Here is a 13,234-nt window from a genome sequence, read left to right as displayed (position 1 = left end):
CCCCCCAGACAACGAATCCTTGAACTCTATCTCCCAAGGATCTGGTGGAGGGGTGCTGGCATCCAGGACTTTTGAGTCAGACTTCCAAGCCCATCACCTACAGAGTGGCAGTTCTCCCGGTCTTTGTCCTTCCTAGTGGACAGAGGAGATTTTTAAAAAATTAAATTAAATTAATTTATTTATTTGCAAGGAGAGAGAGAGAGAGAGAGAATGGGCGCACCAGGGCCTCCAGCCACTACAAACGAACTCCAGACGCATGCGCCCCCTTGTGCATCTGGCTTATGTGGGTACTGGAGAATCGAACCTGGGTCTTCAGGCTTTGCAGGCAAGTGCCTTAACTTCTAAGCAAACTCTCCAGCCTAGGAGATTATTTTGATGGTTACAACTGAGGGTCTGCTCATGGCATCTAGTGGGCAGAAGACAGGGGTACCCCTAAGGCCCCTGTGACCATAGGACTGCGCCAATGAAAAGAATCATTTGTGTTCAAATGTCACTAGCACCGACGTTGAGAAACTCTGCCTTTGGATCCCCCATCCCTCATTCAGGCCCTTATCCCCCAAATGCCCACATCATGATCTTTGGCTCCTGGACAACGTGTATAATCTTTGCCACTCCATTTTGCGGCAACTTTGTACCCTTATCAACTTGGGCCTCCTAACCTTTCCTGCTTGAATTAAAAAAAGTCAATAAGACGAAAGGGGTTGTGGGCATGCTTCCGAAGGAAAAACACACAGAAACAACTGATACATGGTGCCCAATGGACACCCTGGCTTGCCGGGGGGGGGGGGTCATGCTTACCCAGGGCAGGGAGGCAGGGGCTGGGCTAGCTCGTGGGGGGTATAAAAGAAGGAGGGAGACTCAGATCGGCACTCTACCCCAGCGGTCGAACTTGGAGTAGCTTTTCCTCCAAGACCAGCTGTAAATCGGCACCATGAAGTGGATGGTGGCAGTCTTGCTCTGCCTGCCCCTCTTGGAGGCAGCGCTGATCAGGTGGGTCTGGGGACTGGCGGGTAGCTTAGGGAGTCTCGGGGGGAACCTGGAGCCCTGCAAGAGGCGGCTGGGCTTGGGGATGCTCTCTAATGAACTGGCCATTTGCTAGAGGAAGGGAAGGCTGTGGAGGCTGGTGTGCAAGACTCAGAGGAGGAAGAGACACAGTCCTCCCTGCAGGAACCTTCCAGAGAAAGGGACAAGCACAGTCCTGAAACAGAGGAAGACTGCCTACCAGCTCAGGCAGTCCCTGAATGGCAGGTGGGGCTTCTCCCACAGAAAGGAGCAATCTTTTCTGTTTAAAAAAAAAGCGGTGTGGTGGCGCACGCCTTTAAGCCCAGCACTCAGGAGGCAGAGGGAGGAAGATCATCGTGAGTTCAAGGCCACCCTGAGACCTGGGCTAGTATGAAACCCTACCTTGAAAACAACAACAAAAAGCAAACATGTATGTATATATGTGTGTGTTAGAGAGAGAGAGAGAGAGAGAGAGGCAGATAGAGAGAATGGGAACATCAGAGCCTGTAGCAGCTGCAAACAAACTCCAGAAGCATGTGCCACCTTGTGCATCAGGGGAATTGAACCTAGGTCCTTTGGCTTTACAGACAAGTACCTTAACTGTTAAGACATCTCTCCAGCCCCTCCCCCCCTAACTTTTTTTAGACAGAGAGAGAGAATTGTCATGCCAGGGCCTCAGCCACTCACTGCAATTAAACTCCAGACGCTTGCCCTTGCCTCACTTTTGTGCGTCTGGCTTACATGGGATCTGGAGAGTTGAACATGGGTTCTTAGGCTTCACAGGCAAGTGTCTTAACTGCTTGAGCCATCTCTCCAGCCTTTTTTTATTATTATTATTTTAAATTTTATCCATTTATTTATTTGTAAAACAGAGACAGAGGTGGGGGAGAGAGTGAGAGAAAGAGAAAGAATGGGCATGACAGGGTGTGTAACCACTGCAAATTCCAGACGCACGTACCACTGCATCTGGCTTTACGTGGGTACTGGGGAATCAAACTCAGGTTGTCAGGCTTTGCCGGCAGGTGCCTTAACTGCTGAGCCACCTCTCCAGCTCAGGAGCAGTTTTTCTTTTTTCTTTCTTTGGCTTTTCAAGGTAAGGTCTTACTCTAGCCCAGGCTGACCTGGAATTCACTACATAGTCTCAGGGTGGCCTCGAACTTATGGCGATCCTCCTACCTCTGCCTCCCAACTGCTGGGTTTAAAGGTGTGTGCCACCGTGCCCTGCCAATGTTTTTAAATATTTTATTTGTATTTGTTTATTTCCAAGGAGAGAGAGAGAGAGAGAATATGAGCATTGGCATACTAGAGTCTCCTGTCACTGCAGACAAACTCCAGATGAGTGCACCCCTCTGTGCATCTGGCTTTACATGGTTACTGGAGGATTCAACCTGGGTCCCTGGGCTTTTCAGGCAAGCACCTTAACCACTGAGCCATCTATCCAGCCCATCTGGAGATTTAAAAAAAACTCTTTTTGTTTATTTTTATTTATTTATTTGAGAGCGGCAGACAGAGAGAATGAGGCAGATAGAGAGAATGGGCATGCCAGGGCCTCCAGCCACTGCAAACGAACTCCACACACGTGCGCCCCCTTGTGCATCTGGCTAACGTGGGTCCTGGGGAATTGAGCCTCGAACCACGGTCTTTAGGCTTCACAGGCAAGTGCTAAACCACTAAGCCGTCTCTCCAGCCCCCATCTGGAGATTTTTTAAGAATATTTTTTAAATATATATTTTATTTATTTGAGAGAGAGAAAGAGAATGCTCACACCAGGGTTTCTTGTCACTGCCGACGGACTCCAGATGCATGCACCCCCTTGTTTTGTTTTTCGAGGTAGGGTCTCATTCTAGCCAAGGCTGACCTGGAATTCACTATGTAGTCTCAGGGTGGCCTCAAATTCACAGTGATCCTCCTACCTCTGCCTCCCAAGTGCTAGCATCAAAGGTATACACCACCATGCCCAGCTTGGGGAGATTTTTGAGAAAAGAGGAAAAAGGGAGGACAAAATGAAGAGAGATTTGGAGGGATGGCTTAGCTGTTAAGGTTCTTGCTTGCAAAGTCTAAGGACCAGGTTCGATTCTCCAGGACCCATGTAAGCCAGAAGCACAAGGTGGCGTATGTGTCTGGAGTTCATTTGCAGTGGCTACAGGCTCTGGTGCACCCATTCTCTCTCTGTCTCAAATGCAAAATAAAAAATAAAATATTTAAAAAAATAAAGGGGAGCTTGGCGGGGTGGCACATGCCTTTAATCCCAGCACTCGGGAGGCAGAGGTAGGAGGACCGCTGTGAGTTTGAGGCCACCCTGAGACTACATAGTGAATTCCAGGTCAGCCTGAGCTAGAGAGAGAGAGACCCTACCTGGAGGGGGGGGGGGGAAGGAGAGAGGAAGATGAAAACAGAATGAAGGAGATATGGAGACTAGGAATGACCCAATAGATGTGCAGGGACAAAGTGGCAGGCAGCTTGAGGCACACAGTTGGGGGAGCCGGGAGAAATCTGGGAGGAGACAGAAGGGGGCGCCCCGTCCTGATACATCGCTGTGTGCAGAGTCCCCCTGAAGAAATTTAAGACCATCCGTCAGACCATGAAGGAGAATGGTGTGCTGGGAGACTACCTGAAAACCCACAAGTATGACCCCGGCCAAAAGTACCACTTCGGCAATTTCGGAGACTACAGCGTGCTCTATGAGCCCATAGCCTACATGGATGTAAGCCTCCCCCAACCCCCCGAGAAGCCCCCCCAGGGGTGGGGGGATCTATTTCCTATCCTGGGGTTTGCTTCCTTCTCCAAGGTCTGCTGTGGGTGGGGACAGGGCAGAGAGCGGGGTGAGACCTTCTATCGACCTCAGAGCTTTTGGGTGGCCCTGGGCAAACAGGGACGGAGGGTTTGAGGGTTCGGGACAGGTGTGGAGAGAGGCTTGGGTTTTCAGTGGGGGCTGGAGGCTAGTCGCTGGCCCTTTCACTGCTTCTCCACGGGGAGGCTGGGCCCCTGGATCCCTCCTGGCTGATGGTCTGCCCTGCTCTGGAGCTAACCATCTGCCCGGTGTCCTTTCTCCCAGGCTGCCTACTTTGGGGAGATCAGCATTGGGACTCCACCCCAGAACTTCCTGGTCCTCTTCGACACTGGCTCCTCCAACCTGTGGGTGCCTTCCGTCTACTGCCGGAGCCTGGCCTGCAGTGAGTGCTGGGGGGGGGGGGGCGAGGGGGTCTCACACTCCTCCCCCCACCACCGGAACTGAAGACTGAGCATGGATAAGCACATGCGTGGTTTCATAGCATACCCAAGCCAGGGGGCGAGCGGCCGGCCTGGGGCTGGGTGGTTTCTTTACCTTCGATGCAAAAAAAAAAATTGCGTTCTTCACATATGCTGGTTTACCTCATCCACTCCATTTTATCCCACCCCACCCATTCTGATCAGTTAGAGTAATGCTGTTGTTATCCTCGAGCACAATCTCTATTCCATTCTATGTTACTCCATTCTACCTGTATTCATGAAGTTCTTTAAGAATATCATATTTGCCGGGCGTGGTGGCGCACGCCTTTAATCCCAGCACTCGGGAGGCAGAGGTAGGAGGGTTGCCATGAGTTCGAGGCCACCCTGAGACTCCATAGTGAATTCCAGGTCAGCCTGGGCTAGAGTGAGACCCTACCTCGAAAAAAAAAAAAAAAAGAATATTATATTTAAGCCAGGAGTTGTTGTGCGCACCTTTAATCCCAGCACCCAGGAGGCAGAGGTAGGAATATTGCTGTGAGTTCAAGGCTACCCTGAGACTACATTGTGAATTCCAGGTCGGCCTGGGCTAGAATGAGACCGTATCTCGAAGAAAAAGAAAATAATATTATATTTATTTATTTGCAAGGAGACAGATAGACAGAGAGAGAGAGAGAGGAGAAAGGGGAGGGAGGGAAAGAATGAGTGCACCAGGGCCTCTAGCCACTGCCAATGAACTTCAGATGCATGCACCCCTGTGTGCATCTGGCTTTGCATGGGTACCGGGGAGTCTAACTCGGGTCATTAGGCTTTGCAGGCAAGCACCTTTAGCCACTGAGCCATCTCTTCAGAACCTCATGAAGTTCTTACCAAGTGTCTCGAAGGGACAGGATGGGACCATGCTGCATGTGATCTCATCCTGCCCTGTTTGGACATGCAGGCGAAGGTCACCTTCTTGAGGCTATCTTTATCCCTGCCAAAGCATTGAGGTTTGGGTCCTGACATTTGGTCCAAGGGACCCCTTTTGGCTACATCCCATAGTATCTCAAGATCTTAAGATCTTGTTATAGCCAGGTTCTTTTTTTTTTTTTTTTTAAATTTCTGAGGTAGGGTCTTGCTCTCTAGTCCAAGATGACCTGGAATTCACTTTGTAGTCTCATGCTGGCTTCGAACTCCCAGAGATCCTTCTATCTCTGCCTTCTGAGTGCTGGGATTAAATGTGTGCACCATCATGCCTGGCTATAGCCAGATTCTTTTTCTTTAAAAAAAAATATTTTATTTTTATTTATCTATTGAGAGAGAGAATGGGCACGACAGGACTTCTAGCCACTGCACGTGAACTCCATACACAATGCTCCACCATGTGCATCTGGCTTACAAGGGTACTGGAGAATCGAACCTAGGTCCTTAAGCTTTGCAGGCAGATGCCTTAACGGCTAAGCCATATCCCCAGCCCCACAGTCAGATTCTTGACATGGTAGAGACAGGGGTGGGGGTAGGGAGAAGGGACATCTAGAAACTTCTTCACTGGACGAAGTGTGTGCCAGGCCTCTGCTGGGACTAGGAACGTAGAGGTGGAGTCTAGGCTACCTTGCCTCTGAGGAGGCCATAGCTCTAAGGCATTCCAAGCACCTAGAAGTAAGAGGGGGATTTAGGGCCACAACTGGTCAGCTCTCATGGGTCATCCAATGTTAGGAGCCTCGGCTGACACCCTCAACATGGTGGTCTGGGCATAGCGGGTGCTGAAGCCTGAGTGCGTAGCAGAGGCTGAGTGAAAAATAAGAGGAGGGCTGGAGAGATAGCTTAGCCGTTAAGACATTTGCCTGTGAAGCCTAAGGACCCAGGTTCGATTCCCCGGTACCCATGTAAGCCAGCTGCGCAAGGTGGCACGTGCACCTGGGATTCGCTCGCAGTGGCTGGAAGCCCTGGCACACCCGTTCTCTCACTATCTGCCCCTTCCTCTCTTTCTCTTCTTCTTCTCTCAATGAAATAAATTAAACTTAAGTTTTTTAAAGAAGGAACGATGATTATTTAAAAAAAAAGAAGCTCCCTCCACTCGCTAGCTGACTTCCATGTCCTGCCGCCCCCCACCCCGCAGCCACCCACCCCCGCTTCAACCCCAGCAAGTCTTCCACCTACTTCACCGACGGGCAGACATTCTCCCTGCAGTACGGTACCGGCAGCCTCACTGGTTTCTTCGGCTACGACACTCTGACCGTGAGTAATGGTCCCACTCCAGGGCGAGGGAAGTGTGACGCATGTGTGTGTGTGTGTGTGTGTGTCGGGGGGCGGGGGATGGAGCTTTAGCTGGAACTCCAGAAATATGATTTTATTTTATTTTTTTGGTTGGGTCTCACTGTAGCCCAGGCTGACCTGGAATTAACTCTGTAGTCTCAGGGTGGCCTCGAACTCACGGCGATCCTCCTACCTCTGCCTCCCGAGTGCTGGGATTAAAGGCGTGCGCCACCACGCCTGAAATATGATTAAAAATGCCGTGCTTCTGAGCGTAAGAGAGGAAGCCAGTACAGCAGAGCCTGGTCCTTTCACAGCTGTGACACTTGTCGCGGGCCATCCTGTGTGTCGGGCACTGGGGAGGCCATGATGGTCCAGTGTGACGCGGCCCTTTGCCTTCAAAAGCAGTCGCTTGCGGAGCCACAAGACAAGGGCTTTGGCAAGGGGAAGGGCGGGTGTGGCGGGTAATGGGAGAGAAAGCTCCTTGGAAGGCAAGGTGAGTCTTGTGAAACATTAAAAAAAATAAATAGGTGGAGAAAGGAAGGCAGGAGGCTACTTAATAGGTTGATATTGTATATATGTAATTACAATGATTGTAATGGGGAGGTAATATGATGGAGAATGGAATTTCAAACGGGAAAGTGTGGGGGTGGGGAGGGAGGGAATTACCATGGGATATATTTTATAATCATGGAAAATGTTAATAAAAAATAAATAAATAAATAAATAAATAAATAAATGAAAAAGGTAGGGGGGCGTTGAGGTGAGGAACTTGGAGAGACCTCGGGGAGAGGGGCGCCTGGGGGATGTGGATGCAATCTGACTTAATCACCACCCCTGCACATTTACTCCTGACTCCAGGTCCAGGGCATCCAGGTCCCCAACCAGGAGTTTGGCCTGAGTGAGAACGAGCCTGGGACCAACTTTGTCTACGCGAAATTCGATGGCATCATGGGTCTGGCCTTCCCCAGCCTGTCTGCAGGAGGCGCCACCACTGCCCTGCAGGGCATGCTGCAGGAAAACGCCCTCTCCAGTCCCGTCTTCAGCGTCTACCTCGGCAGGTGAGCAGTGACCTCCCGTGCCGCCAGCTCAGGGGCCCACTCCTCTTGCCCCTCCAATGGAGGCTGGGCCAGGCCTGCTCTAGAATTTTCTCAGGCTTCTGAATTTTGGGCCCTCCACTTTTGCATCTGTCTCCTGTCCACTCCAATTTTTTCCCAATATATATTTTTTTAATTTTTAAAATCTTTTATTATTTATTTATTTTTGAGAGCGAGAAAGAGAGAGAATGGGTGCGCCAGGGCCTCTAGCCACTGCAAACGAACTCCAGATGCATGTGCCCACTTGTGCATCTGGCTTACGTGGGTCCTGGGGAATCATACTGGAATCCGTTGGCTTTGCAGACAAACTCCTTAATTGCTAAGCCATCTCTCCAGCCCAATTTTTCCCCAATATTAAAAAAAAATTTTATTAATTATTTATTTATTAGAGATAGATGGAGAGAAAGAGAGAGAGAGAGAGTGAGAGAGAAAGAGAGAACAGGCGTGCTAGGGCCTCTAGCCTCTGCAAATGAACTCCAGACACATGTGCCACCTTGTGCATCTGGCTTAGGTGGGACCTGGAGAATTAAACCTGGGTCCTTTAGGCTTCACAGGAAAGTGCCTTAACTGCTAAGCCATTTCTCCACTACCCAATTTTCCTCCCCCTCCACTAGATAGGGTCTTGCTGTAGCCCAGGCTGACCTGGAATTCACTATGTAGTCTCAGGGTGGCCTTGAACTCATGGCGATCCTCCTACCTCTGCCTCCTGAGTGCTGGGATTAAAGGCGTGCGCCATCCACTCCAGTTTTTCCAGGTGGGCTCTGGAAATTGCTTCTCTTCTTCCAGTACTTCTCCTGTCAACCTGCTTTGCCCCTGGTCCCAGTGAGGTCCTGTTCAGACCGGTTTTCCACATTGTGTCTCTTTTGTGTAGTATTGTCTTGCTTCTACTCCTTTGATGTATTGTTCCAGCTGGTTTTGGAATCTTCCAGTCTAGGCTCGCAATTGACTTCTAACCACTCCTTATCCCTCCAGCAAACACAAGCAGGCAAACGTCTGGGCCTCACGTTTCTCTTTCTTTCTCTTCAGAGTTAGAGCTACCTTCTAGAGACAGTTCCCATCTCCTGTCTGTGGCTGTCTTTCCCCTGAACCCGAAGGCTGGCGCCTTCATTTTAATTTTGCTGACTTATTTTCTACCTCTGTTAACAGTTATTCTACGAGTGACCTGTGGGAACTCAGCCCTGTCCTCTCAACTGGGGCTGTCTTGCCGGGAGAGCTTCTGGAACAACATGGAAACTCTTTCACTCCCCTCTGTGAAAACTCCTACTTCCTTCCAGTTCCTGTAGAAAACTGAGCTTGGGCAAGGTTCCTGGGGACAGGTCCTCTCAATAGCATGACGTGACAGGCAGAGAAGAGAAAAGGTGGGGGAGTCTCCAGACAGAGAGTCCTCAGGGAGCACTAATCTGATGGGACGTGGCCTGTCACTGGGGACCTCCAGTCTGAGGAAGACAGAGCTCTGTCATGTGGGAACCCAGGTCTCAAGTTCACACGGTCTGTCCTCAAGGAGCCCCATTCTGAGGGAGACCTATCCTGACCTTGGGGAGCCCTGATCTGAGCGGAGACTTGACTCCATCCTCAGGGAGTCTCAGTCTACAGTCACATAAGGAATTCTGTTTCCTTCTGAAGGTGACTGTGTGACTGTTGAACACTGAACTTCATTTTATTTTACTTGTTTGGTTTTTTTGAGGTAGGGTCCTGCTTTAGCTCAGGCTGGCCTGGGATTCACTATGTAGTCTCAGGGTGGTCTTGATCTCACGGCGATCCTCCTACCTCTGCCTCCTGAGTGCTGGGATTAAAGGTGTGCGCCACCGTGCCTGGCTATTTTATTTTCAGTTTTGGTTATTTGTTGGCAAGGAGGGAGAAAGAGAGAGACAACCTCTTGCCACCACACACTCCAGACACATGCGCCACTTTGTGCATCTGGCTGTACGTGGGTACCCAGGATTTGAATCCAGGTTGTCACCTTTTCCAGCAAGGGCCGTAACAGCTGAGCCATCTCCCCCTCGCTGCAGAGCTGTGTGCCTACTGCTTGACTTACCTTTTTATTTCTTGTTTCCTCCAGCCAGGAGGGCTCTAACGGAGGACAGATTGTCTTTGGGGGCGTGGATGACAGTCTGTATGTTGGTGAGATCTCCTGGATCCCACTCACTCAGGATCTCTACTGGCAGATTAACATTGAGGGGTGAGTGTGTACCAGCACTTTGGGGATGTGGCCTTCCTTCGTTGGGTCTCAAGACACCCTATGTCTCACACATACACACACACTCACACTGCCGGAGGGGGACAGGCACAGTGGAAACCCCCCCCAGAGGCCTGTTCTTCCAAAAGTCACAGCAGACCTCTTTTTATTTGTTTGTTTGTTTTTGGAGGTCGGGTCTCTCTCTAGCCCAGGCTGACCTGGAATTCATTGTGTAGTCTCAGGGTGGCCTCGAACTCATGGTGATCCTCCTACCTCTGCCTCCTGAGTGCTGGGATTAGAGGCGTGCGCCACCATGCCCGGCTACAGCGGACCTTTTGAAGAGTGTGGAGGCCTTGGAGGAGAGGGGCTGGGGCGGGACATGGAATGAATCCCAAACTCGAGGGTCCTGTGCTCCAAGGTTACTCGTGTCTATGTCGATTACAATGTCTAACGTAGATCAGACACGGAGTCCTTGTCATGAACCTTATGGGCCTGGCTTTCAGTGTTTCTAGGGACTGGCTTGAAACTTTAGAAGCAGAGCCCGTGGCCATTCGGGCGTCCTTGGATTCGACTGTGGGCTGGTGGGAAGCAGAGGACCCGCTGGACGGGCCTCGGCAGCTCCTGTAGAAGCACTTGGGCTCTGTGTCTCCCCGGTGAGAAGTCACCCTGGCTGCCTCAATCTACCAGGGACTGAGTCCTGCCATGTTCTTACCGTCAGATTCTTCATTGGTGACCAGGAGTCTGGCTGGTGCTCTGACGGCTGCCAAGGCATTGTGGACACAGGCACCTCCCTGCTCACCTTGCCTCAGGCCTACCTGAGTGACCTTCTGCAGGCCATAGGGGCTGAGGAAGGAGAGTATGGACAGGTATGTGTGATGTTGGGGGGATGACTTTTTCCTCGGGTGAGGTCAGCCCAAGGGCGCTTAATGGTTTCCCTATGGGAACACGAGGCTGGCTGGATTTTTCACCTCCACGCTTTTAGCTACCCAAGACACGGAGCGGGCGAGAACCTGGAACTTTTGGGGGCCGTGGTTGGATGAGGGCCTAGAGGCCTAGGGCTGAGGGCATGTGTGTAGGGGGTGGTGGTTATTACAGACAGATTTCTTCTGAGCTTTGGGGGTTACAGCAAAATAGCTGGACTGTGGGGCCAAGCAAGTGAGTGGTGTGGGACAGCCCTTTAATCCAGATCTCCCCCATCCCCACAGGGACAGACTCCTCTAGTGAGCTGAGCCCACCAAAAGGGTTTCCCAAATGGTCCCATGCCCACTAGCTTTGGGGAGGTGGGCGCTGATGGGCTACATTTTCTATCAGCTTCTAAAGCCCAGACAGAATATTCATGATCAACTTTAATTTTATTTTAATTTTTGGTTTTGCAAGGTAGGGTGTTGCTCTGGCCCAGGCTGACTTGGAATTCACTATGGAGTCTCAGGGTGGCCTCGAACTCACGCGATCCTCCCACCTCTGCCTCCCAAGTGCCAGGATTAAAGGCGTGTGCCCCCACACCCGGCTTTTATTTTATTTCTAAAAATATTTTTATTTACCTATTTGAGAGAGGGAGAGGGAGAGAGTGGGCATGCCAGGTCCTCCAGCCACTGCAAACGAACTCCAGACGCATGTGTCACCTTTTGCATTTGGCTTATGTGGGTCCTGGGGAATTGAACCTGGGTCCTCGGGCTTTCCAGGCAAATGCCTGAACCACTAAGCTATCTCTTCAGCCCAGTTTCTAAGTTTTAAAAAGACACTTGGCAGAGAGGGAGTGAGAGTTCAATCTCCCCATGGGAATCTCCAGGCAAGTGGAAGGTTCTAGGGTAGAGGGGGGCCTCAGATCTCAAATCCCTCTTCCAGTCCTCACGTGGAATGCCGGTGCCATTCGCCTAGGCCTTTCCTGGGAGCTGCGCCCTCCACTGCAAAGCAGGCTGGGGGTGTGGGCCTGGGCTCGAGGGTGCTGAGGCAGCTGGCTTGGTAGGTCCTGTCCGGTGGGTGGTGAGATAGCTGGGTCCTGTTGCTCTCTGCAGTATTTCGTGAACTGCGACAGCGTTAGCAGCCTGCCCACCTTCAACTTCATCCTCAATGGTGTTCAGTTCCCTCTGCTGCCTTCCTACTACATCATCCAGGTTGGTACTGGCCCCTCCTTCTAGACGGAGTCACCAGGTTTGGGGAGGGAAGAACGGGGGCGAGGGGGTGGGCGAGGCAGAGCCTGGTCTTGCATCATTTCTCAACCTACTGCAGTTCTGATTTCATTTCTCCCACACAGAAGCCCGTGGGGGGGGGGAGGTAGTCACCCATTATCAATGATTATGAATTCGTGGAGGCAGGCACTGGGGTTGAACGCTCACTAGAGTTAGCCATTGCAAAGCATTTTTATTTATGCTGGCTCCATGGTCGTAGCATTCAGTGAGGGGGGAACCTCATTTCCGTTTGACTTATGAGAGGTTAAGTGACTGAGCCAAGGACACCCAGCTGGTTGGGGCGAAGCTAAGGTTTGGATCCCGGTTGAACGACTAAACTACTGTTGCAGATCAGGAGTGGGGGTCGGGTGGGGAGAGCTCTCGGGAAGAGAAACCCCTCACCTCCAGTCATTCACCGACTGGAGCTCTGTTTGTGTGCCATGAGCCCCGAGGGCATCCTCAACTTCCTTGGCACTGCAACGGTGCCCTTGACTGGGGCTCAGGGCTGGTCAGTATCCCGCACGCGAATGGGCAAACGAATGAGAGCTGTCTGTCTGTCCGACAGGAGGGTGACTACTGCATGGTTGGCCTCCAGTCTACCCCCCTGGTCCAGGATGGCCAGCCCTTCTGGATCCTCGGAGATGTCTTCCTCAGGTCCTACTATGCCATCTTTGATGTGGGCAACAGCAGGGTGGGCTTTGCCACTCTCGCCTAGACCTGCCACCTGCAGCCCCGTCTCCTTCTCCCAGGCCCCCACCTTGTGAGGGGTTCCCCTTTTCATTCTGTCTTCCAGTCCCAAACCCCAGACTTTCTCTAATAATAAATAGTTCTCTATGTTGAACGGCCTGTTGGTTTTGTGTGTGTGTGTCTGTCTCTGTGTCTGGGTGTAAGGGGAGTGGGCAAGAGTTGTGGTCTGTAAGGTACCCTTGGTCTCAGGACATGATGACAGACTCAGGGAACATTTCACTCTGACTGACTTCAGTGGCCACAGGTGTCCCTGTGGGTCACTGAGATGCTGAGAGAAGTAAAGCCCGAGGCCAGACTTGGGGATGGGCCTGTGCCCGTCAAAGCTTGCCGTACACTCACAACTTCCCTCTGGACAGGGAAGACAGTGGAATGGCACGAGGGGCTTTCTGTGTGATGGGCAAAAGAACGACCCACTTTCAAAAGCTCCCCCATGTAGGTTGGAGAGACGGCTCCACTGATACAGGCATTTGCTTACAAAGCCTAACGGCTCAGGTTCCAACCCCGGAGACCCATGTAAAGCTAGATGCACAAAGTGGCACATGCATCCGGAGTTCGAATGCAGTGACAAGAGGCCCTGGCCTGCCCATTCTTCCTTTCTCACTCTC

The 13,234-nt window shown here is 51.4% G+C and overlaps 1 protein-coding gene across 1 annotated transcript; it reads left to right on the top strand.

Moving 5' to 3' along the window:
* Nucleotides 1-931: 931 nt before the first annotated feature.
* Nucleotides 932-12,597, top strand: Pgc (progastricsin). Its single transcript, XM_045157760.1, has 9 exons — nucleotides 932-990; nucleotides 3,547-3,706; nucleotides 4,058-4,175; nucleotides 6,308-6,426; nucleotides 7,303-7,502; nucleotides 9,598-9,717; nucleotides 10,433-10,580; nucleotides 11,730-11,828; nucleotides 12,448-12,597. Exons 1-9 carry the CDS (start codon nucleotides 932-934, stop codon nucleotides 12,595-12,597), a joined length of 1,173 nt encoding a protein of 390 aa, XP_045013695.1.
* The last annotated feature ends 637 nt before the right edge of the window (nucleotides 12,598-13,234 follow it).

The sequence above is a fragment of the Jaculus jaculus genome, chromosome 8, assembly GCF_020740685.1.
Source record: "Jaculus jaculus isolate mJacJac1 chromosome 8, mJacJac1.mat.Y.cur, whole genome shotgun sequence".
NCBI classification, from domain to species: Eukaryota; Metazoa; Chordata; class Mammalia; order Rodentia; family Dipodidae; genus Jaculus; species Jaculus jaculus.
The sequence above is the reverse complement of the archived record's forward strand: the minus strand, read 5'-3'. Positions and strand labels throughout refer to the sequence as shown.